Genomic DNA, 22,939 nt, shown 5'->3' on the forward strand with positions numbered 1-22,939 from the left:
GTGGTGGGGTGGGGGGGTGTGGGGTGGGTGGCTGGGAGTGCAAGAACAGGGCGGAGCTCAGATTTATAGAGTATGGAGTAAGTTTGTCCACGTCCACTTCCAATAGATTTATAAGTTTTTCCACGTCCACTTCCAATAGTCTTCTTCAAGTTTTCTACCTACCAGTCACTGGAGCTCCATGGAAGTTATTGATATGGTAGAAAGTACAGCAGTAAGTACTATGGAACCAGGAGGTGGACAAGTACTGTTTCATTTATTGGTACATGGTTTAGAAGGAGGCTGGGGACTGTGGATGGTGTAGGAGAGAAATATATTGCAGATGACCAAATGGTTATGGAATTCTAAGGAACCTTAGGTTTCTGCCATTTAGTTATTCAATTTTAATATGTACAATCAAATGGGAGAGATTTATTTATAGCCATCCTGCTTGATCTGTATTGTCCTTGGAAACTGATACTTTGTTTTTATCTCCTTTTTTTTTTCTAACATGCTTCATTGGATTGGCATGATGCCACGACCTTCAGTGGGTGAGATGTATTGTTAGGTTGAATTTTTGTGCTATTAGTCAAACTCTTTAATGAAAAGAAACTCTGGAGCCTGATGTTCTTATTTCTTGTGATTTAATATTTTGTGTCATCACTTTCTTTTCAAGTTTCTCTCTCTACTCTGTCAGTGTGCTACTCTGCACATGCAATTTGCACATTTTATGTGGAAGGGAACAGGAAAGCTTTCATTAAAAGTAGATAGTGTAAAAAAATGTAGAAATGAGGATTATTTGTCCCCACTTATGTATTTGGATTTATGGGAAGGACATATATGTTGTACAAAATGTTGACTATCCACAGAGAATGGACCATCAGTTCTGTTGTAGCTGAGCTGCATTCAATAATATCATTTAAAGTTGTAGCTCAGTGAGAAATGGATTATTCAAAACTACACAGCCCTTTGAATGTTGTTAGTTGCAGAGAAAAATGTGTTTATTGCACTCCTTCCCAAGTCCCAACAGCTCCATTGGAGTAAGAATTCTTTGAAGTTTATTGTTAATCAGTATCATCAGGGTGTGTGTTGGTCTCTGTCATCGTCTTTGTTAAGACTCAGAGGAGTTTGATGTTGAGTCATAGTTTATGTTAAGTCATTTTATTTACTTGACTTTGGTTGTTTATTGTATTTTAGTATGACTCTTAATAATAGCAATATAATTGGTGGGCCTAGGCCACGATAGAGATGCTTCTTAATTCTGTCGTGGCTCTAGGATTTGTCCCTTTTTCTTCCCAGTCTATCTCTCTCTCTCTCTTGGACCTATTCTTCTTCTCCTTTCTACTTATTTTTCGTGGATTCTGGTTTGTTGTATTTGATTGTCGCATGGTATCAGAGAGATGAAGAAGAAGAAGAAAAAAAAAAAACTCTCCTCTCTTCCATTGCTGAGCTCTGTTTATGATGAGACCTCTTGTTAATGGAAAATAAAAACAAGGGTTTCTGTTCAAGCTTTTCTCTCTGCCTATATTTTTTTATTTTATTTTCTGAATATTAATGATTGCTACTCTGGAGATCCTACTCTGATCATACGATTGGATTTTTGGAGCATTCCTGCGATTGGGATTACAGTAACACCTGCATATTGTTTTTCTTGAAGTGGAAGACTGCTTGCTGCTACTGCTGATCATTCTCAAATGGAATTTTCCACTTGAAAAAAAAAAAAGGCATTAAAAAGTTTTAAGCACAAAATATTAAGGCTTATGGGGAGGGCGCATAGACATAAATGGCAGGGTATGCCAGCCCATGGGGCGGTATAAGATTTTGTGCCTAAGACTTGACACGTGGCTAATTCAAGCCTTTCCCCATATATCCAACAGTTGGAGTCGCCATATCACCCTTCAACATGGCACAAAGAAGGTGGGCCCAGGAAGGCTGCGTAGAGGAACTTTTCCCGTAATTTATTTATTTTACTATCTTAATATGTTTACGCACACATGAAAAAACCTTATCTGTTTATTTTTTTTTATTTTTATAATCCCCAACTTTTCTGAATAGTAGATGTTAGAATATACTATTGTGGAAATTAACAGTTTCCCAAAAACCCAGATGGTTGTTGAACACTTGGGTCAAAACACTGAAGAATTTGTAGGACATGTTGGACAATATGTTCCCTACCCCTGTCAATTCCTGCACTACAGACTACAATAATTTTGTGTTTGCATCTTTTCATTTCCTGATTGTGAGTTGTGAAACTAGGGAATTTGTTGAACTTCCCAGTATCTTTGTTTTGAAGGTCTTGACTTATGCACAACAGTCAAGAGAAAGGTCCAACTATGAGCAGGCAGCTCTCACTGAAAGAATGCAGGAGTATAAAAGGCAAATTGACCGTGAAAGTCGATGGTCTTCAAATGGTTCACATGTTTCTTCAAATGATGGTATACAAGCCATTGGTAGAAGTTCCTATAAAATGATAGAGGCAGTGATGCAATCTGCCACGAAAGGAAAGGTATCTCAAGATAAACTTGTGAACAATTAAGATTCTGTCTTTACAAGTTCAATACTGTTTAGAAATGTTTGGTTTCCTTGTCAGGTTATTGCTGCTGCTTCTTTTGCATTACTCTGGCTTTACCCTACATCTAAGAAAATATAGGATATTTCAGGTTCAAACAATTCGTCAAGGTTATCTTTCAAAACGGTCCTCTAGCCTGAGAGGGGACTGGAAAAGAAGATTTTTTGTTCTTGACAGCCGAGGGATGCTGTACTACTATCGCAAGCAATGGACCAGACCATCTGTAAGCCATTAGCTTGGAAATAACTTGAGATGTATAGTGTCTGTGTTTTCCATTTCCCGTTCTGCATCTGTTTTTATGTTTTACTGAGTATATTGTATTAGGGAACTGGTGTTCAACTTCCGAGTCAGAGGACTCATAATTCATCTGAAATTGGTTCGGGGCTGCTAAGCCGCTGGCTTTCTTCTCATTACCATGGTGGAGTTCATGATGAGAAGTCTGTTGCTCATCACACTGTGAACCTTCTGACGTCTACCATAAAGGTTGATGCAGATCAGTCTGATTTGAGGTTTTGCTTTAGGATCATTTCTCCATCAAAAAACTACACTTTGCAGGTACAGTAATGGAGGCCAGCATGATGGATTAAGTTGAATTTTTCTAAAATTGATTATATATGATACCTAGTACCTATCGGAAACCACCAAAACATAATGTGGCAAAGTAATCACTGGATTGTGAATTTGGGGTGTTACTATTTTAAGTATGGGTGGAATTGGGTCAAGTCAAATCTGAATCCTGTTGGAACTGATTCAACCCTAAGTCCCTAACCCAACTCATTTCTTAATTTTTCTAAATTGTCCCAATTCCCAACCCCAACACTACCCATTATTTAATGGCTCGTTTTCATGTCAACCTGCTAATGTATTTCATGCCAAGGTTGTATTAGATTCATGTCATGAAATGTATTTGCTAAATTAGAGCCAATTTTCTTTTCAAAATGATGCCAAGAAGATTTGAATCCAAGCCTAATGCATAAAAACACATAAATCAAGCTACCAGTATGTATAACAAGCTTCTTAATCTCTCCCAGATAAAAATGCATTGTGTCGAAGCAGGTGGGGTGTGAAACACACTCTTGACCCTAACACAATATGTCTAATTGTGTGGTTTCATGTTGTGCAAATTTCTCCCATGTCCCTCAACTAATATGCTATGACCTCGTAGCATGTTTGTGTTGGGTACTTGGGTTAGCATGTCATGTTGAAAATTGCAGGACCCCATTTCAAGCGAAGACCCTATTATATTTGATATTTTCTTAATGATATAGGCAGAGAGTGCACTAGATCAGATGGACTGGATTGAAAAGATAACAGGAGTTATTGCTTCACTGCTGAGTTCCCAGTCCCCTGAGCAGGTAATTTCTTTCTTATCATTTTTCTTACTCCAAATTTGTGGACTTTTGTCTCTTCATTTTCTTATTGGCCAATTTTATTTCAGCATCTCCCTACTAGTCCTATGGGTAATGATCATCAGCGAGCCGCTAGTGATTGTAGTTCTTTCGAAAGCGCCTCTGATTTGGATCACCCAGCAACAGAAGAATACACATCTGAGAGGAACCTTATCAGTGGACCTCATGAACGAACATCTAGAAGTTCTATGCAGCAACGGCACAGTGTAAAATATGAGAAGCCAATTGATGTTCTGAGAAGAGTGTCTGGGAACAGCAAATGTGCTGATTGCGGTGCTCCGGAACCAGATTGGGCATCCTTGAACCTCGGTATTCTCGTCTGTATTGAATGTTCTGGTGTGCATCGTAACCTTGGGGTGCACATCTCGAAGGTAATTTATCCTAGTTTTGATAATTTCGTTTTTTATTTTAGGCCTTTAGATCCAACACAAAGATAAACTTGTATTCTCGCACAAATTCTCTGTGTAATCATTACACATGGACTAAGTAGTGCTGTGTTTCTTTTGCATATCTAGTTCGGCACATGATAGTCTGCTAGGTTTTATGCATTGCTTGGTGAGTTTTGTTGCTTGTTGCTATCCGTACTAAGGTTGGATTTGAGTTGCCTGAGGCTTCAAAACTAGTCAAACCCTTTGTGTCACAGGTATAGTTGTCACGGCGCCAAAGCGAACCAAGTCGTAGGATGGCTAAGCGCTTAGGCAACAAGTCGTTTAACTTAAGTCGAACAAAATGTCTGCTTTTGCCTATCAATTTGAAGCCCAATTAGGAAAAGTGGCTCTTCCAGCTCAAGAGGGCACCAGTATTGAAGATATTACATAACTCACATTGAAAATGGTTCTAGATCTCTGCTTTTGCCTATCAATTACCTTTCAATAAAAAACAAATGCTTCCCAACGGATTCACAATTACAAGGGGCTTTAAAGGCCTGCCAACTTGGAAACTATAGTCCCTTGAGAAATTTTTCTTTGGAGCACTTGACCATTATCTGCGGGAAGTAGCTCTGTGAATGGTATAGCATTACTCCATCAATACAATTTAATTGGGTCCCCTGGTATAGGTTCTAATGAATGAATTTTCAATTATTATTTGGGAACAATGAGGCCCTTACTAGGTCCGTCAGCATGCTTTATCCCTTCTTTCGAATGGTCATTGAAAAGTTCTGTTAGGTTCTTAGAAGCAGTCAGCGACCTTTTCTTCTTTTACTTCACATAGCTTTTCATCTCCTTGATAGCTGGAAGTTCTCCAAAAGTATGAAAAGCTGGAGGACTTTGTACCATCCATTCCGGTGTGGTTGGATTCTGTTCAACAGCTCAAGGACTTGGAGCATATCTTTTGTTGTTTCCACTGCTTAAAGTGATTGTTACGACCACGAAGAAATATCGTGCACTTCTGATAGTTGACCCTTATTGCAGGTCAGGTCACTTACGCTTGATGTGAAAGTCTGGGAGCCTTCTGTTATAACTCTGTTTCAGTCACTCGGTAATTCATATGCAAATTCGGTGTGGGAGGAAAGGCTGCAGTCAAATACTGCTTTTCATGCTGCTGAAGGCCATACATGGTAAATAATGTGTAACTTCATATTTTGTGAAAATTCATTCTGATGACCATTGTTCAAGTAATTGAATCAGATTGGGTGAATCGCTCGATTCAAATCAGAATCAGCGGTGTTCAATACCAATTCTTTGAACCCTCTTTTTGGATCGCCCTGGTTTTACATTTTATCTTCATTCATGGTGCTTGTTTCCTTCTTTTAGTCGGTAAAAGAGCATAAAATCAATCCAACTTGCCTCTTGTAATACAAGATCCCCAATTTTATTGAATCAAAAATTCCAAAAACTTAAAGACTTTGGGAAATCTTTGCTTCTGCCTGATTCAAATTTCTAGGGTTTAAGTTAATTCCGATCAATTCCATGCCCAATTCTACATACTTGAACCATGCTGATGACAACTCATATTCTCTCTAAATGGAACATTTAATTGAATGATGGTAAATGGTGCAGTTTCTCTTTGTCTGAACGAGACCAACTACGATTTTTGAGCAAACCTAGTCATGCTGATCCTATTTCAAGAAAAGAAAAGTTCATTCAGGCGAAGGTATGTCCTCTGAAATGATTTCTGCCCTTTTTGTCATCTCCATTTAAGATACTAGTTTTAGTCAGGAATCTTGTAATTTTACTTTTCTTCTTTTCTTTTTCCTTTTTTTTTTTTGAAAACTGTGTTCATGCATTTTTTCCTTGATGTGTCAATGCTATGGATGTTTACCTGAGAATTCAGTAATTTTAGGCCATTAAATATTTTATTTTGAACGAGGAATGTAATGTTGGCTTGGTTTTCTGTATAAAGTGCACTCTTGTGCGTTACTCATCTACTACCCCTTCATATGGAACTCTGATTGGTAATATTTCTTTTTCGCCTGTGAACATCTTGGAGTTGGACAATTTGTGTTAAAGACTGTTTTTCATTGTGCAATATACAATGTTTCTGACAGCAGACTGGGGTACATACCATGTGGCCCTGCAGTCAAATGTTTAAACAATCTGACTGCCTGGTCCTATGATGATGCAATGACAATTGTATGGAAAGTGGATTGGATCATTTATCCGGGCCAGTCAACAGTCTGAGCAGTACAACAGCTGTCTGACCACCCAGTCATAAATGTAAAAATTGTGGCAATATGTAGTTAATGTTCTCAGTTTTGGCCCTTAAAACCTCAGTATTTCCATTTTGTTGTTCCTTTTTTTAGGGGGGTTTGTCTTGTAATAGTGCTTGCATGGCCATTCAGGGACTCAGAAGTGAAGTTTCTTTTTTGTGCTTGCAGTATGCAGAGAAGCTTTTTGTTCGCAAACCCAAGAATGAACAAAATCTTCTTTCAGTTGCCCAACAAATGTGGGATAGTGTCCGCACCAATGATAAGAAAGCAGTCTACCGGCATATTGTCTGCTCTGAAGCAGATGTGAATGCTGTGCATGGGCAGGCATTTTTTAGTACATCCTTAACTCTAGCTAAAGTAATGCTGCTGCAGGAACAGCCAAGCCTTGGTCGCAACTCTAGTTTCTTAGGAGGGCATTGTTTAGAGGACACCTCTGCAAAATCCTCAAAGTCAGTAAATAGTGGCGAGGACTGGAACTTAGAGGAATGTTTTGATGGGTGCTCCTTGCTTCACCTTGCGTGTCAGACTGCAGATATAGGAATGCTAGAACTTCTCCTGCAATATGGTGCAAACATCAATGCTCCTGATTCTGGAGGCCAGACACCACTCCATCATTGTATTCTCAGAGGCAGACCTGTATTTGCGAAACTTCTCCTTACAAGGTACTGTATTGATCCTTGCCCTCAACTATGGTCACAATTACAGTCCTTTCTTCCTATTTCCTTTTTTTTATTGCGAATGGTTACTTCTTGGCTTTGAGTTTTATTCTTAGTAGACATGATAGTCCAAGCTCTATTAAGGAGCACAAGATCTTTGCTGCACAATTCCATGCTGATCCAGTGCTAACCCCTTCATGCATATTTCTCCACCTTTTTAGAATGGGAAAAACTCGTTCTTAAGGGAACATCATCTTATGCAGTTAACTTGAGCAAGTAAATGCATGCAGCTTGTGAATAATTATCAACAAATATGACAATATTTTAAACAAGTGATTGCACAAAAAAATCAATAGACAAGGATGTAATAGGATCATTATTTTTTCACCAAGATGATTCTTTTTTTCTGGAGCCTTACCATGAAAGACTCCGGCAACTCCTGATGTGCCTCTCACATCACATCAGAGGATTTTTTAAATACACATGGAACACTCCAAACCATAAAGGAATCCATTTATCGGAAAATGGTGAAGTAATTGAAAACTATTAAAAGGTTCCATGTTTGTATTGCCATGAATAAGATCTTTTAGTAACAGTAAAGAGGGCGTCTTAATTTCTTATGTGAATATTGAGAGTCACTGCTATTACCCTCGATATGCAGTGGATGAGCTTGTCATACACCGATGGCAAGCTGTCAAGTAGAGCCTTGGTTCTCATGACCATTGCCTGGCCCTTAGTTTTGTCATCTAGTCAAGGAGAACACAGTGAGTGGGAAAAATTGATGGTATGGTACATGAACTTGGTGATACTGCCAACACTAGAGGAGATTAATAGCAAAATCATCCACACACACGCGCGCGCGCACGCATTATGAAAGAGTTAATGGGGAGAAATTGACTGATGTAGGACAGGTATGGTGACTCCTATACTACAAATAGAAATCCCAGAGAAGAAGAGATTATGCAAGGGTGAAAAGAAACAAGTGATCTGAAGGGGATTGGGAATTGGTACTGGGGCACCATGGGCTGAGGTTGAAGTATTTTGTGAACAAATAAAGAGGAAGCTTTAGTAGCTTTCTCCAACCGTGCTATGTTGCACCCTATAACAATTTGCTAATCTCAAAATGGTCTTATATAGGTACACATTTTCCCTGAAATATGTACTGTTTTCTAAAAAATATACTTTGCAGTGGGGCATTTTGGTAATTTCATAAAAGAGATTTATGGTCAAATACTTGGATCACTAGGAACTGGACTTGAGAATGAATATGATAAGCCCTAGCTGACATGTAGGTGGAAATGTTTTCTTTTTTGATCATATAACGAGCAGCATGGGTTGACCATGAGGTCAGCCCTTGATAGTATGGGGTGGACATGCAGGTGGAAGTGTTTTCAGGTGATAGTATGGATTGTCTTTCCCACATGCCTCTTTTAAATACTTGGTGAAAGAAGAAACAAAGAAAATGAAAAATGCAATTGAGTCTCTTTCGAAGGACAATGTATTTTCAACTGGGTTCTTTAATCCTCGCCAACTAGAGAAGTAATGTACATTGGATAATGCTTCCTTGAGAAACTAGACATTGTTTATGCCTTTAAACAAGTTTATAATAGTCACAAACGAAATAAAATAATTTGCTATATATTTTATTTCTTAACTTCCTAGCTATGTTTTTGAGAGCATGCACAATGGATGTACTAACTGTGTATTCTTATCTTTTTGATAAAATTTACTCTCTGCCTGTCTGAAGATGGGGGGAAATAGTCCCTCACTTCAGTACTTTCTGTCTTATTGATGTGATGATGTTAGCAAGCATCAGTTTGCTAGAAAGGAATTAATGTTTGTGAACTTGCATTTCTTTTGTGTACTACTTTACTAGTTTCATCTCATTATGAAATCGAAGGGTGATTTTCTTTTGTGGTGGAACCATAGTCCCAAAATTACATGTACATTTTTGAGATTATGTTTCAATCAGGAGGGTTATAGCAAATCTAGGTTTTGCACCTTCTGAGATCTCAGATATGAAGACAGTTGATGCCATACAAGGATATAAAATTTCTTACCCATCAGAAATTGGAGGGAGAAAAAAGGGGGCAGGGGAACTGATGTGTTTCCAAACATGAGTATCAGATGTCAATTGGCACTTATCTACTCATCTGGAGAAATGATAATTCATAAAAAAATAGTCTTGGTGATCAGCTATTGACTATTGAATGTGTGATTACCAGGATAGAATATCATTTTATTACCCTGAAAGGGTTGCTCAATTATTCCCACTCTGGTTGCAGGGGTGCAGATCCGTGGGTTGTAGATAAGGAAGGTAAAACCCCTCTTCAGCTTGCAGCAGAATCCGCTTTCAATGATGATGAGGTACTTGCTTTGTTAAGAGAAACAAACAGATGAGACTGTCAAAGAGGATGCTTCAAAGGTCAGCCACTTTGAAGCAGTTTAGTGTATAGAATGAAGCTACAGTTTGTGTGTGATTATTTATCAGAAACTTGGTGGTTGATTCCCCACTGGAGGAAGCTCTCACCTGTGGTTTTTGGGATTTAAGAAGAGTGAGTGGGGATGGAATCCCTGCCCCTGCAGTCCTGTGTAAGATAGAACCCGTTCAATGTAAGTTAAAATGCTTGTGTTTCCCTAGTTTGAGAGCTATCTCAGGCCCCGTGTCTCAGGACCTGCAATGCGAGGTGCATTGTCTTTTTTTATTTGGGTTGATTCCTTTTGCTGGGATTTTGCAATTTGGGGCAGTGTGTTGTAAAATTGTATGTTTAGTCATAGATCCTTTGTTGTATGGGAAGCTCTGCTGAGAGAAGTGTTCCTAATGATGTTTTGTTGTTAGAATCAAAACAAGGAAGTACAAAATAAAATGCTGATGTGGGAAATACCATATGACTATACCAATCTTTTCCTTCTACATTAGATTGCTTTGACATCCTCAAGAACCATTTAACAAAGGAAATTGAATGTTAATGGACTGATGCTCTATTTATTGTAAACAAAGGTTGACGGTAGCAGACATAGGAACCTATGCAACCTATTCTATTAGTCATTACCTTGTCTCTGAAAAATTCCCCTCCATGACCTGAATAATGCAGCTGTTGGAAAGGACTACTAAAACAAAACCAAGTTATGAAACCTTAACCATAAACTATGAAAACTTAAAAAATGTGAATATCATCAAACTATGAAATTACCAAGAGGATAAACCCTCGTCAGAGAAACTCCATTGACCCAAGAACCATGAATTGTGCAACCTTAATCTATGAACCAAAAACCATGAACCACAAAAACCTTTCTTGTATCCCGTCTGTGAAGGCTAACCCTAGCCGGAAATTTTAAGAATGAAGCATGAGTAAAAAATCACCGGTGAAAAGTAGCCAGGAAGGACAGAGATCACAGAATGGAAGTCGAAATGACCGTTCTGCCCCCTTGATGCTTTCACTTGTATTTCCATTGATCACTGTAATAGTGTAGCTTAAAAGCCCCGTTTGTTTAGAGGGGAGTTTGGGGTGGGAGAATTGTTAAAGTGGGACCCATGTGTTAGTGGGGTGGCCAATCGGGGTGAAAAAGTGAAAACTGAGAAGGGGATTTCTTAACTTTCCCGAATCCTATGTGTGTTTGATTACTCAGGGGGGAATACTCTGGAAGTGAGAGAAAGAGACAGAGGAGCATTATCTTCTCCATCTCCGGTCACTGTTCGACAAAGCTTTGATGTAGTGTCAAGATAATGGTTGGTTGGGGAAAACAGAAGTAGCAAGTGTATAATGATTGCAATAACTGCTGTTTAAGGTTGGAATGAACAGAATGAGGTGAGATGGGTCTGCAAGCTGATATGTGTTGGTTTTTTCAGAGAGGGCGAGGTGCAGAAATTGGTTTTCAGAGAGGGTAAGATATTGGAGGGATTTGGTTTCCAAAGAAGATGAGATGCGCCCGGGATTTACCTCGGAGTGGGTAAAGAGAGTGAGATTCATTGCAGAAGATCAATGGAGCCAAGATTGTTCATCTTCTTTTTCGAATCACGCCTGTTTTATTTTGTTTTTTTTTTCCCCTAACCTTGCAACCGGAAGAGCGATGAGGGCCGATTACTCTTCTTCTTCTTCTTCTTCAATCCCTAGTGCCAAGGCCACAATCGGCCTGCAGCCCAAGGTCACGACTGTTGCCTGACGGTGGCGATCATATTTCATGGTTGATCAGTTTCCGGACACCAAAGATGTAACTACGGACAGAAGGCACGCATTATTGTTGCTGGCTTTACAAAACGCAAATCCCTGGGATTTTCACCAAAGTCCCACCGATTTAGGGGATTGGGTGGGAGAAATCACGAGCCACGTGGGCCGACAGGAAAAGTGCTTATGTTTTTTATTATTACCTCAAAATCCCACCCCATTAAACAAACCTCAAAACCCCACCCCATTAAACCAAACTTCTTAACATGTTACAGGGGTGGGATAATTCTTACAACAATCCTACCCATCAAGATCCCTCTAAACAAAAGGGGCTTAGGGAATCCTCTCCCTAATCAAAATTTGTAAAATCGCCACTGCTAATGGAGTGACCTGAGCATTCCTACTGATTCAGTGTCTACACACTGTGTCTTGGTTCTCGCATAGTTGAACGACTCTACACGCTGGCATCTCGACGGCTGCAAAAGAGAGCATAGACCATGAATGATGAGGCAGCCCCACAAGTGGGGAAAGCTGACGGAAGAAGTGTTTTTCTATAAAGCACCTTTAGGGGCGTTTGATAGGGAGAATGTTTCTGGTGTTCTTCTATTATGCGAGAATGCAAATAAACAGAAATATGTTTGGTAAGTTCGGTTCATTTTTGTATTCCCTTGGAATGAACCAATGAAAAATAATGGTTAAAGAGTACGTTGCAAGAATACAAAAATGTTACTTTTCTATTCTTCTACTAACTTAAAAGAACAAAAACCTCCAAAACCCCATTAACCCCTTTACTGCAACTCCCAATCAAAAATCCCCAAATCCGCCGCTTCCCTGCAATAGGCTCTCTCTCTCTCTCTCTCTCTCTCTCTCTCTCATATGTATATATAATCTGAAAATTGATCTGGGTTTTTGCAGTGGGAGGGGTACTGAATGCAACATGTGGAAATGCGACAGAGCTGATAATAGCATTACTAGCTCTTCATCAGAATAAGATAGAGGTGGTGAAGTGCTCCCTTTTGGGTTCTGTGCTTTCAAACCTTCTTCTTGTCCTTGGAACGTCTCTCTTCTGTGGGGGCCTAGCCAATATAAAGAAGGAACAGAAATATGACATTATTGTAATTATTGATTTCATTGTTCAAAAGTGAATTTTCATTATTGTCCTTTAAGGAATAGAAGTGTTTGTCAAACACTGTTTCTGTTCTTTTCCTGTTCTAAGGATATTTCTGAGATAGTTTTACCAAACGCTGTTTCTATTCCGCCAAAGTGTCTTCACAGCATGGAATCGAAAAAGAACACTTCTGTAAAAGAATACTCTCCAGGAATAGAAGTGTTATCAAACAACATTGGGCCTCGTAGACTAGAACATGGATGCTTTTTTATTTGATCGATTTTTTATTCATAATCAAGTTCAAAGTAATCAAGATTTAAAACAAACTAACTGACTAATTGGTAATCAAATGGCTGGTTAATTGGACTATAAACAATCGATCTCAACCAAACGTGGTCGGGCCATTACCTTGCAACAAGATTGCCCAAGTAATAATCAGTCTATGCTTGAGCCTAATATGTTCAGTGAGTTTGAGCCAATCTTAGGCTTCACCAAATCGGTTCAAGTTTGGCCTCTTTTAACAGCTCTAGCTCAAGGGTGTCAAACTGGATGATTCTAAGTAATTGAGACGATTACTTATCAATTCTATTCCCAATGGGACAAATCCCAAAACCATCTCATTTACTAAACATTCCCAAAACTATAAGCATAAAATAATTAAACATCAATTCTTAAGCATACAAATACTCAACAAAGTCCAATATTTTACACTTTCAAATCACCAACACTAAAATTCAAATCTAAAATTATTTGAATAAACGTTTTTCATATCCATGTTAACATCTCAAATCACCAAAATACTTTGAAACCATTAAATCTGAATAACAAAAGTAATTGATAGTTCTTGTTTGTAATCACAATATAACTTAAGTATTAACTAGTCCTTTCACCCAAAAAAATATTAACTAATCCTAAATAAGCAAGACATGTTAAATGGGTCGGGTCGGTTCCCGGTTACGGATCCAAATTGACAGCGTTACCCTAATAACCCTACCGTTGTCACCCAGGCTCGACTGCCGAAGACTCAAGGGGAATGAAGGAAAGGAATGAATGGGTGACAGCCTGTGCTTCTCTAATTTAAAAAACAAAAGTGAAGAGGGAGAGAAAATGAAAGCTGTCTGCCTGGGGTCTGTCGCTGTGATGGAACAACCGAACAAATTCCCCAGATTCCCTTTATCCATGGGACTTATCAAGCGAGCTAATATCCTCACTGAGCGATCCAACGGCCAGGATCTCCTACCTATCCCTTCCAACTCATACAGTTCCGATGTTTAGCTTTCGGTCTCGTGATGGTGACTGAGCCGGCTTTCGTATCCCGTGCCCATTCGGCCCCGCCTTCCAGTCCTGGGAAGGAGAAAAAGGCTGGAAGACAGAGAGAGAGAAGAGAGAGAGGGGGAAGGAAGGAGCAGTCCCAGTCTCTCAGAGAAGCAGACTTTGCGCTGCATGGCAGAGTTCTTCAACTTTTGTGTGGAACGCAGAAACTCTCCTTCTCTCTCTCGGGCTCTCATGGCCTTTCTCTATTCCAGTCCACTGCTCCAGTAGAATGTCTCTCTCTTTCCTGTTTATTCTTTCATTTTTCATCTTGAGGATAAATAGTTGTTCTTATTACGCAAATGGGTTCTCAGACATCAGACGCTTCATTTAACGATTTCCTTCTTTCTTTTTCTACTTTTTTGTATTGCTTTTCTGTATTTGCTCTAAACTTTAGACCCCATTTACCAACTGGAGAATGAACTGCATTAGTTCCTTTTCTGGGTTGGAATGATGAAAGGGTATGTGATAAAAAGCTGTTCTGGTAAGATATTTTGATGGTTTTGTGAGCTATGAACCGGACGACTGATTTCTAGGCGTGATGAGCTTTTTGAGGACACTTGCTCTTATGGTTTCCATTGAATCTTTGAACTATTTGAACTTAGAAGTTTTCTTGGATGATCAGGCAAGTTTTGTTGCCGACAGGGGAGATTGATGTGGTGTAAGCTTTGGTTTTGGAAACGTATTTTACCTGATTCTCGACGATCTCTGATCTGAATCTTTCTAAGTTTCCATTTAGTAATAAGCTTTCTTTGGGTACTGTAGCTATCCCTTCATCCTGTATTTCTTTGATAGAAAGTGGTCCAACTTTGCAGCTTAGCTTTTAGTGTGAGGACATTGGGGCGTTTCTGTTTGGTTTTTGTAGTTTTGAGTCTTTGAGAGAACCAAATTGATTTCCAACGTACGGAGAGCTTCTTCTGCTTTTATAGTCTATAGATTTGGTCTCTGAAGTCTTGAGGTTCATCTGCAGCTTAAAAAGTTAAAGAAACTCTTGAAGTTTTCCCATTTTCGCCTTTATTTCCCCCTTGCCTGGTTCCAGGGGTTCTGTGATTTTTCTTCTATGGATAAGAGAGGATATAAGAGCGGTTTAAACCATAAAAGCCTAGCATTGCTTGCCCTGTTTATGTTCTTTCTTCGTATCGCTCAAGGCCGAGAAGAGATGACTGAGCAAATCCCTACGGCGTCCCCGTCTCCTTCTAGGGTTCCCGAATTTAGGAATAGTCTTAGGAGGATATGCCTTAGCATTTTGTTTGGAATTTTAACTGGGTTACTCTCTGCGGTTCTTTTTGCTTGCCTTGTGAGTCTGGTTCTCCGTTACATGAGCAGAACCCCAGTTCTCAAAGGCCCCGTGATCTTCACTCCTAAGATTGATCCTAAGACTCTGCAACTAGCTCTCTCTACCGACAACCACCAGTTGATTGGATCCAGCCATAATGGGAAGTATTACAGAGTTGTTCTTGATGGAGGAGTCGCCTTTGCTGTGAAGAGGCTTGAACCCTTTGAGAAGGGTTGTCCAGAGATAGAGAGCAAGTCAGTCAAGAGACGAATTCAACAAGAACTGGAAATGTTGGCAGGATTGAAACATCGTAATTTGATGAGTTTAAGGGCTTATTTTCGTGAACCAATTTGCTTGTCTTTGGTGTATGATTACATCCCCACTGGTAGCCTTGAAGATGCCATGAACAGAGTAAGGGAGAACCAGCTTCGGCTCAGCTGGGAAGTTCGACACAGGATTGCAGTAGGGGTGATCAAGGGGCTCCAGCATCTCCATTTTAGCTGCAGCCCAAGAGTTCTACACCACAACCTGAAGCCCACAAATATAATGTTGGATCCAGAGTATGAGCCATTGCTTTCAGACATTGGCTTGGCCAAGCTTACACCCAATTTAGGTACCAGGGCATCAAGCTACACTGCTCCGGAGTGTTTCCAGAACTGCAGGTATCTGTGTCTTTTTTTTTTCCTCATTGGTGCAAAATTGAGATTTTAGCTTTAATGATGAATCTGTTTAAATTCTCAATTATACATTTTCACCGTGATAAATATAATAGGTTTTGTTGGCGATAATCTTGATCTTTTTTATATTTTATTTTGTAATGGGAAACTAGAGCATGACTTACTGAATTTCTTCTTAGGGCAGGTGGGTTTACTGTGTTGTAAAAGAAATTCTAATTGTTGTTTGATGGCAAGAACAATTACAGCTCCACAGAAGTTTAGATTTTTATATTATTTTCTCTCTTTTTTTTTCCCCTTCTTTTTTCAGTTTAATAGAACCAGACATATCCACAGAGGTTTAGATTTTTATATTATTTTCTCTCTCTTTTTTTCCCCTTCTTTTTTCAGTTTAATAGAACCAGACATACTTAAGTCCATAGATGTAGACGCAATGAGAGCACTTATTCATTGATAATCTTGCTAGCTACAGAAGCAAGATTGCCATGCGGACGCAATGAGAGCAGTTATTCACAAATGCTCATTGGCTTGTACAGCTCAAGTATTTGTTAATTGTGATTACATACGTAAACATGTTCTTGTTTCCGTTTTTTCTATACTGTTCATTGTAGGGAACATTGACTTACTCCAATATTCAGTGTATGCAATTTTTATTCTTCGGCATTGCCCTGCAAACATAGTGGTTTTACGACGGTTGTGTTTTAGAATGTGTAGTACGCATTCTAGACCCAAAATCTATTCCAAAAATGCATACCAAACACATCCTACGGCTTTCCTGAAATTTTGATTACTATCATGGCTAATTAGGTGTGGATGCTATTGCAACAGGTATACAGATAAGAGTGACATCTTCAGTTTTGGGATAATACTGGGGGTTTTGTTAACTGGGAGAGACCCTTTAGATCCATTCTTTGGGGAAGGAGCAGGTGGGGGAAGTTTGGTTCGGTGGCTTCGACATTTACAGCAAGCAGGTGAGGCACTAGAAGCACTGGATAAGAGCATCCTTGGGGAAGAAGGAGAGGAGGATGAGATGCTGATGGCTGTAAGGATTGCTGTTGTGTGCCTATCAGATTTGCCAGCTGACCGGCCTTCAAGTGATGAGCTTGTTCCCATGCTCACCCAGCTGCACAGCTTTTGAAGAATAATGTATATGAAAATGAAAATTTACGTAAATTATTGGCTCCATGAAATCTCTCAAGTCTTGGCACAACAGCATCTGTGCTATTTCAAGAAGAAAAAAAATATATATTTTGCTATATGGTTCTTAGATTTTGGTCTGCAGGGCATTATGTGCATCACATGCCAAAGTTGAAGGGAATTTAGGTGTTTCGAGAAGAATTTCTGTTTTAGTGTGCTTTCTCATTTTGCAGTTTTCTGAATCATTCCCTTTACAGTAATACTTGCAAATTGCTTTGCATGGCTTCATGTAAATTCCCATTACCATGGGCAGATTGTCAAGGTAGGCTAAGGTGGGTACAGCCCACATCTAAATGGGCCTTTACAATTACTTGAATGTCCCCTAGTTAGATGGGTGAAGGGGCAAACGAGAAGGGTATAAATGTCTCACCTGCACCTTACCTGCTTAACTAGGCCGGTAAAACCTAGCCACCAGTACCCTCCCCACCAGGTTTTAAAAATACGGAATCGGTTTCCAAAGCGGTCCAGATCAGAATCGGCCTGGACCAGTCTGGATCAGGCCAGGATTTGGTGTTTCATCGTTCTTCAGGATTTTTCTGTATATAGCTCGGGCGAGCCAGTTTGGCCAAAGCCGATCCCGGTTCTGAAACCCTGCTCCCCACTTAGTTAAACAAGTAAGGGCTGTTATTAGGGATGTCAATTGGTTGAGCCTATGTCCTCGGACCATGATCTACCTATTTAAGGAATGAGTCGGTCTCAATCGGTGTTGTGTCAGGTTTGATCGGGTTCTTGGCTTTCTCTTAATCGGATTATAATCTGACCTTAAATGAGGTAATATATCAATAAAGCATTAAATGGGTCTTAAATAATTTTTACTTTTTTTAGATTTAAGATATTTTAATTTATTTTCTTAAATTCTCAACCATTTGGAAAAGATATTACACTTAATTATAGTCAATAATTGATAAAAATATCAATATATATCCTATTATATTCTAAAAAAAATAAAAATAAACATATAAATGGTAGGGTTAAACATGTAGGTTACCTCTTATACCGTATACTACTTATTTATAAACGGGTCAAATTTAGGCTCAACACGTTTAATAATCAAGCCAGAAACGTGTCAGGCTTGTTCAGGCCTACTGATGCGGACCTAGAATTGACACCCCTAATCGTTACCCTTCCCATCAAGGTCTGATAAGACTGGTAAGACAGGTGAAGCAGGTAATCAGGCAAATTATCTCCCATTACAAAGGATACATTCGAGAGAGGAGCCTGAACCATGTGCAAGACTGGCTCTTCTTTGTTCGCATAGAAGATGTTTCGTCTAAAGGACGGGGAACTTAAACAACAATCTCCCTTCCCGTATGATAGATGAAAGTAATGTTTGGTATAAATTTTAGAATAGAATTTGAGTTCAGAATGCATTCTTAAATTTAATTCTTTTGTATTTTCTTGTTTCCGAATACATTCTAGATCCATTTTTCATATTTAGTAGACCCCATAATCTACTCTGAGAAGTGAGAATGCATATCAAACACAGTTAAAATACGGTTTCAACTGTGTGAAACTATTATATTCTGATAATTACTGTGCATTCACCCATAACTCTGGATTTTAAAATAATATTTTTTTTTTCACAAACGACAATTGGGTAGGAGACCTAAGGATCTTCCCAGTCCACAAATTTTAGTCCCCATATAATCGTCCAAGTGGCAATTGTTGGCATTTAAATTGACCTGTAAGAAAGTAACCATCACTCTAAACAGTCAAAGCTGAACAAAACCTTATCATGTGGCAAGCACCAATATAGTGGGATTGGAAGTTGGAAACTAGCTAATCTAGTGATAATGATACCATTAATGGTATAAGAAGAAACAAAAACTCTTCCTTAATTCTAATGGGGTGGCGGAAGCAATTTTATTAACGTATCTATTAGAGAATGTTTCCATTATGGCCTATTTAAGAGATAAAATACCTACCACATGACATTTTGTTGGCGTTGAAATATTGTGGGGTTGTACACATATTATCATCACTAAAAAAAGTTTAAACGTTATCCAAAGGACAACCTTTCATCCAACAATTGGTTTGGATGAAGGAATAATCAAATCCAAATCAGGTTCATGTATGAGATTGTTTTTGTACACTTCTGATTTGAACATTTAGAATTCATTGTCTCTCTCTGTATTTAATGAATACTAAATGTTCGGACCAATGATGTATGGGAACATGCTCGTATATAAGCCTGATCTGGCCTCAGAATAACTATCTGTGATGAATCTTTTTGGCGTACACATGGAGAGAGAGAAAGAGAGAGGATAAAATGGTCCAATCAATTATTAGTGTTTGGACCGATTTAGGCCGATTCCAAGCGATTCCAAAGATAGCTTATAACTCATCCGATGGCTTATCTGATCTGGATTTGGTTGTTGGTGCAGCTGAAAGATGGAATAGGGTCAAAGGAAGCAGAAGTGGAACACCATGGACGGCCAAGATGCACACTTGGTGGTATGACATATGCATGGCATTACTCTACTGTTTTCTTGTATTTAAAGTACTCTCACAACCAGTGGGCCTTAGGCCCATAAGTTGTTGACTGACCTCAACATTGTGTGGGATGCAAGAAACCATTCAGGAAAATTTTTATATTATAATGTAGATATTATGCACAATTACTATAATCATTTTTTCTTTTATTATTATTTTTTTAATGATGTAGACCCCAAGGCTTGAAAATATCACTGTTGGGGATCGGACCCAGTCTCATTCAGTATAGGCCAGCCCAATATTGATATCAGTCTTGATGAATCTAATACCAATTCTTAAAATCATGGCTGGAGGAGGGGGTCAAGAATGAAAAGGCTTTATTTTTTTGAATGGTCGGGATCTCCTCAACTACCTAGCAGAACTTGTCAAAGTAAAAGAATGATGGAAAAAGAAAAATTAAAACCAACTAACACAAATACACTGAATTTAAGTTATCCATTGATGCATGGAAAACGTGAGAGTAATAAGCTGTGGAAAAAGAAAAAGAGAGACTTGTTTGGTTGATAACAGAGTAATCTTCATTTCTGTCTCATCAACACCCAATCATGTACCATCTAACAATTTAATACATCTCTTAGACATCACAGTTGAAATCATAAGTTTGTATGTAGGGAAGGAAGACTTTTTGAGTTATGGCAGCTTACAATTATATCCGGACCCACCACCTAATAAACCATTATCCTTATTAGGTCCAAATCTTATTAAAACTGGCTGGTTAATTTTATCACTTGGTTTAATGCTTTTGGGGTAAAAACGTCATGAGATGGGTTCATCTAGCGAGATAGTGTCACTGTAAAATATTACTATAAATTATAAAACTAATTTACTAACAGAATAATATAAACTATACAAGATTGTCTATAATAAAGTTTCAGGAAGGCTAACTGGCAATGCTTAACCTTGGTACATGGTAAAATATAATTAAGCTATAAATTTTAATGATCTTGGGTTTGATTTGTTGAAACTTCAAAGTTCAAGTTAAGATCCACTCGTTTGGTTTTACAAAATGTGATTCATTAGGAATTTTTTTTAAATGAATATAAAATATATAACATCAACTTATAAGTAAAAGGCATATAATTTCATTTCTGCCTTGTAAAAATAAGTTAGTCAATCAGATCAGCTAGGAGCCAGGTAGGCGAGGGGTAGGGCATAAGAACCAGGAAAATGAATGTTCAGCTCAGGAGCAATCTCCTTTGCATCAACTAACGGGTGGCTTAAATCTATGTTAGCCCCTTGCTTCCTACTGAAAAAAAAAAATAGTCACTTGCTCAAGCGGCTTCCAATATCTCCTTAGAAGGAACAAAATTCATGCTCTAGGATGCACTTTAGCAAAGTTATTTACATCAGAATATGGCTTCATGTAGCTACGGCATATATTTGTTCTGTATAATAGCACAAGTGATGGATGTCCCAAATTCATTTGTTGATGCAAAGAGTCCCTTGTTTTCTTATGGCCAAGGGTCCTCTCCCTCCTCTTTCTTCTTCTCCTTTTTCCCCTCCAATCCCCCCGGTTTTTCCTTGGCTTTCTTCATTTTTTTCTTATGGCCAAGGATCCTCTCCCCCTTTCCCCACCTTTTTTTGGATGAGGCTCCTCTACTGAGCAATAGAGTGGGCGGCTCAGATCTGACTCCTTGGAGCGCTTTGAGATGCGTGTTTATATATTAAGTTTCGTGCCAAAGCACTCCAAGGCATTGAATCTGGGTCGCCGCCTCTATTGCACAATCATGGAGCCGAATCCCACCTTTTTCCCAAACCTAACGTGGTCGATGCTTGGTGGTTTTTGTTGGACGGTGAAGATTAGATGGTTGAGGTTGAACCAATTCCATCTAACCGGACCAAGTCCAACCAATGATGATGAGTGATGTCAGATTGATGCAGCGGGTTAGGCAATTCATGAATCCTGGATCGAGTTGGGTGTTGATGAGCACATTTATGTGTGAAATCTAGGGTAGTAAAACATGCATTTTACATATTTAGAATGGAGCTATCTTGGGTTTTACTCTCTTTTTGTAGGTTTTTTATTTTTATGGCTTTAAGGATTATCGGGCGCTATATCTCCAATTTTACACGTAAAGAGGTCCTATTTTTTTTTCATGGTTGCGAAGAGGACGAAATTCTGAGCAAGATGGACGTGTTCAATTGCAAATACACATTCAACCGTACAAGTGATTATTCTTTTCGGGTCAGAAAAAGAATAATGGATCAGAACTGAACTGAGATACAGAACCAACCCATCTACAGTTGTTCCAAGGGTATAAGAAATATTCTAAATGCCAACAAAGATCGATGGACCACATCCTTAAGTGATTGAAGATTCGTTTTTGGTAACAACAACTACCTAGAGTAGTTGGTGAGTTGTGGTGTGCAAAATCCCTTGCTTATTAGAAGGTTTCAAGTTTGAACATCTTAACAACCATTTTGTTGAGGTTTTTATTTTATAATATTTTCTCTTTCCTATTGAGGTTTTTATTTTAGAATATTTTTTCTTTCCTATTGAGGTTTTTATTTTATAAGATTTTCTTTTTCCTACTCATCACTCAGGAGGTCGGCCAAAGGGTTTCTTAGGCAAGAGGAGAGAGAAATAAGGAAATAAAGAGAAAAATAGAAAAAATAGTAAAGAAAAAAAAAATGGAAAAAAAATAGGAAAGAAAAAAAAAATTTTAAATCGTCCAAGATGCTGCCCACGTTTGAAGAAGAGAGAAAAAAAAAATAAAAAGAAAAAAGGAAGCAAAATCGTTGGAGATTCTCTACTTTCTACAATTCTCTTTCTTCTCTCTCCTCCACCTCATCAACAAGATAAAAAAAAATCTTTTTTTTATAAGCTAAAATTTTTAGCTTCCTTCCCCCATTCTCTATATAATAGAATTAACACAAGGGGAGGAGACAATTCATTCTTCTTCTATGGTTTTTTTTAGTTACTCTATCTTTTTCTCTAGCTATAATTCTAGGTTTATGTTTTAAATACTTTTGTAAGTTCTTTTTATTCAATTAATGCAAGCACTTTTGTTTTTGATTCAGTTTTTTATTTTTATTGTTTAAGCAATTAAAGTTGTAATTTTCAAGTTCTAGTTCTAGGCTTAGTTCTAGGTGACAAAAACAAGCTATGAAGCATGTCTTTCAAGTTCAATTTATTTTTCTTCGGATTTGTTTTCTCCAGTACTAAAAATTTCAGATTTGGTTTATTCCAGATCTAGTTTTTAGTACTGGTAGTATCTCAGATCGATCAAATTTTCAGTTTAAGGCTTGAAGTTCAAGTAAGTAGGCTCCTTCAGTAGTCTTCTCTCCCCCCTCTCATTCCCTCTTCTGACTACCCTTTCTTTCTTAATTTAGGATTTTAATTTCAGTCGTTATATTATTGCTATCCCTTTCCCCTAAGGTTCATGGCTAGTGTATGTGTTGGCTTTGCCCCTCTTAGCCATAGAACCATTAATTTATTACTTTTATTTTAATT

General features: G+C 38.4%; 2 protein-coding genes across 4 annotated transcripts in view; both read left to right on the forward strand.

The window, feature by feature from the left end:
• The window catches only part of LOC122079397 (ADP-ribosylation factor GTPase-activating protein AGD3-like), a 39,024-nt gene extending 28,882 nt beyond the window's left edge, over nt 1–10,142 (forward strand). For 2 of the 3 annotated variants that reach the window (XM_042645823.1, XM_042645824.1), the window contains 9 exons: nt 2,270–2,482; nt 2,637–2,768; nt 2,870–3,100; nt 3,814–3,900; nt 3,984–4,325; nt 5,367–5,512; nt 5,955–6,048; nt 6,773–7,266; nt 9,546–10,142. In XM_042645823.1, the coding sequence (XP_042501757.1) occupies nt 2,270–2,482; nt 2,637–2,768; nt 2,870–3,100; nt 3,814–3,900; nt 3,984–4,325; nt 5,367–5,512; nt 5,955–6,048; nt 6,773–7,266; nt 9,546–9,660 (1,854 nt within the window). In that variant the 3' untranslated portion in view covers nt 9,661–10,142. Of the gene's footprint in view, nt 1–2,232; nt 2,483–2,636; nt 2,769–2,869; nt 3,101–3,813; nt 3,901–3,983; nt 4,326–5,366; nt 5,513–5,954; nt 6,049–6,772; nt 7,267–9,545 lie in introns of all 3 variants that reach the window. The other variant, XM_042645825.1, reaches the window with a different exon arrangement.
• A 3,706-nt stretch (nt 10,143–13,848) lies between these two features.
• Nucleotides 13,849–17,212, forward strand: LOC122079398 (inactive leucine-rich repeat receptor-like protein kinase CORYNE). The gene is made up of 2 exons (XM_042645827.1): nt 13,849–15,783; nt 16,624–17,212. The coding sequence occupies exons 1-2, from the start codon at nt 14,906–14,908 to the stop codon at nt 16,931–16,933; spliced, it is 1,188 nt and encodes a 395-aa protein (XP_042501761.1). The 5' UTR covers nt 13,849–14,905; the 3' UTR covers nt 16,934–17,212.
• The last annotated feature ends 5,727 nt before the right edge of the window (nt 17,213–22,939 follow it).

The sequence above is a fragment of the Macadamia integrifolia genome, chromosome 5, assembly GCF_013358625.1.
Source record: "Macadamia integrifolia cultivar HAES 741 chromosome 5, SCU_Mint_v3, whole genome shotgun sequence".
NCBI classification, from domain to species: domain Eukaryota; kingdom Viridiplantae; phylum Streptophyta; class Magnoliopsida; order Proteales; family Proteaceae; genus Macadamia; species Macadamia integrifolia.

What these genes read in the sequence shown, in the direction of transcription:
- LOC122079398 (XM_042645827.1), top strand. Translation starts at nt 14,906, where the DNA reads ATGGATAAGAGAGGATATAAGAGCGGTTTAAACCATAAAAGCCTAGCA. An exon ending in GAGTGTTTCCAGAACTGCAG is followed by an intron (nt 15,784 to 16,623) that starts GTATCTGTGTCT and finishes CTATTGCAACAG; the next exon opens with GTATACAGATAAGAGTGACA.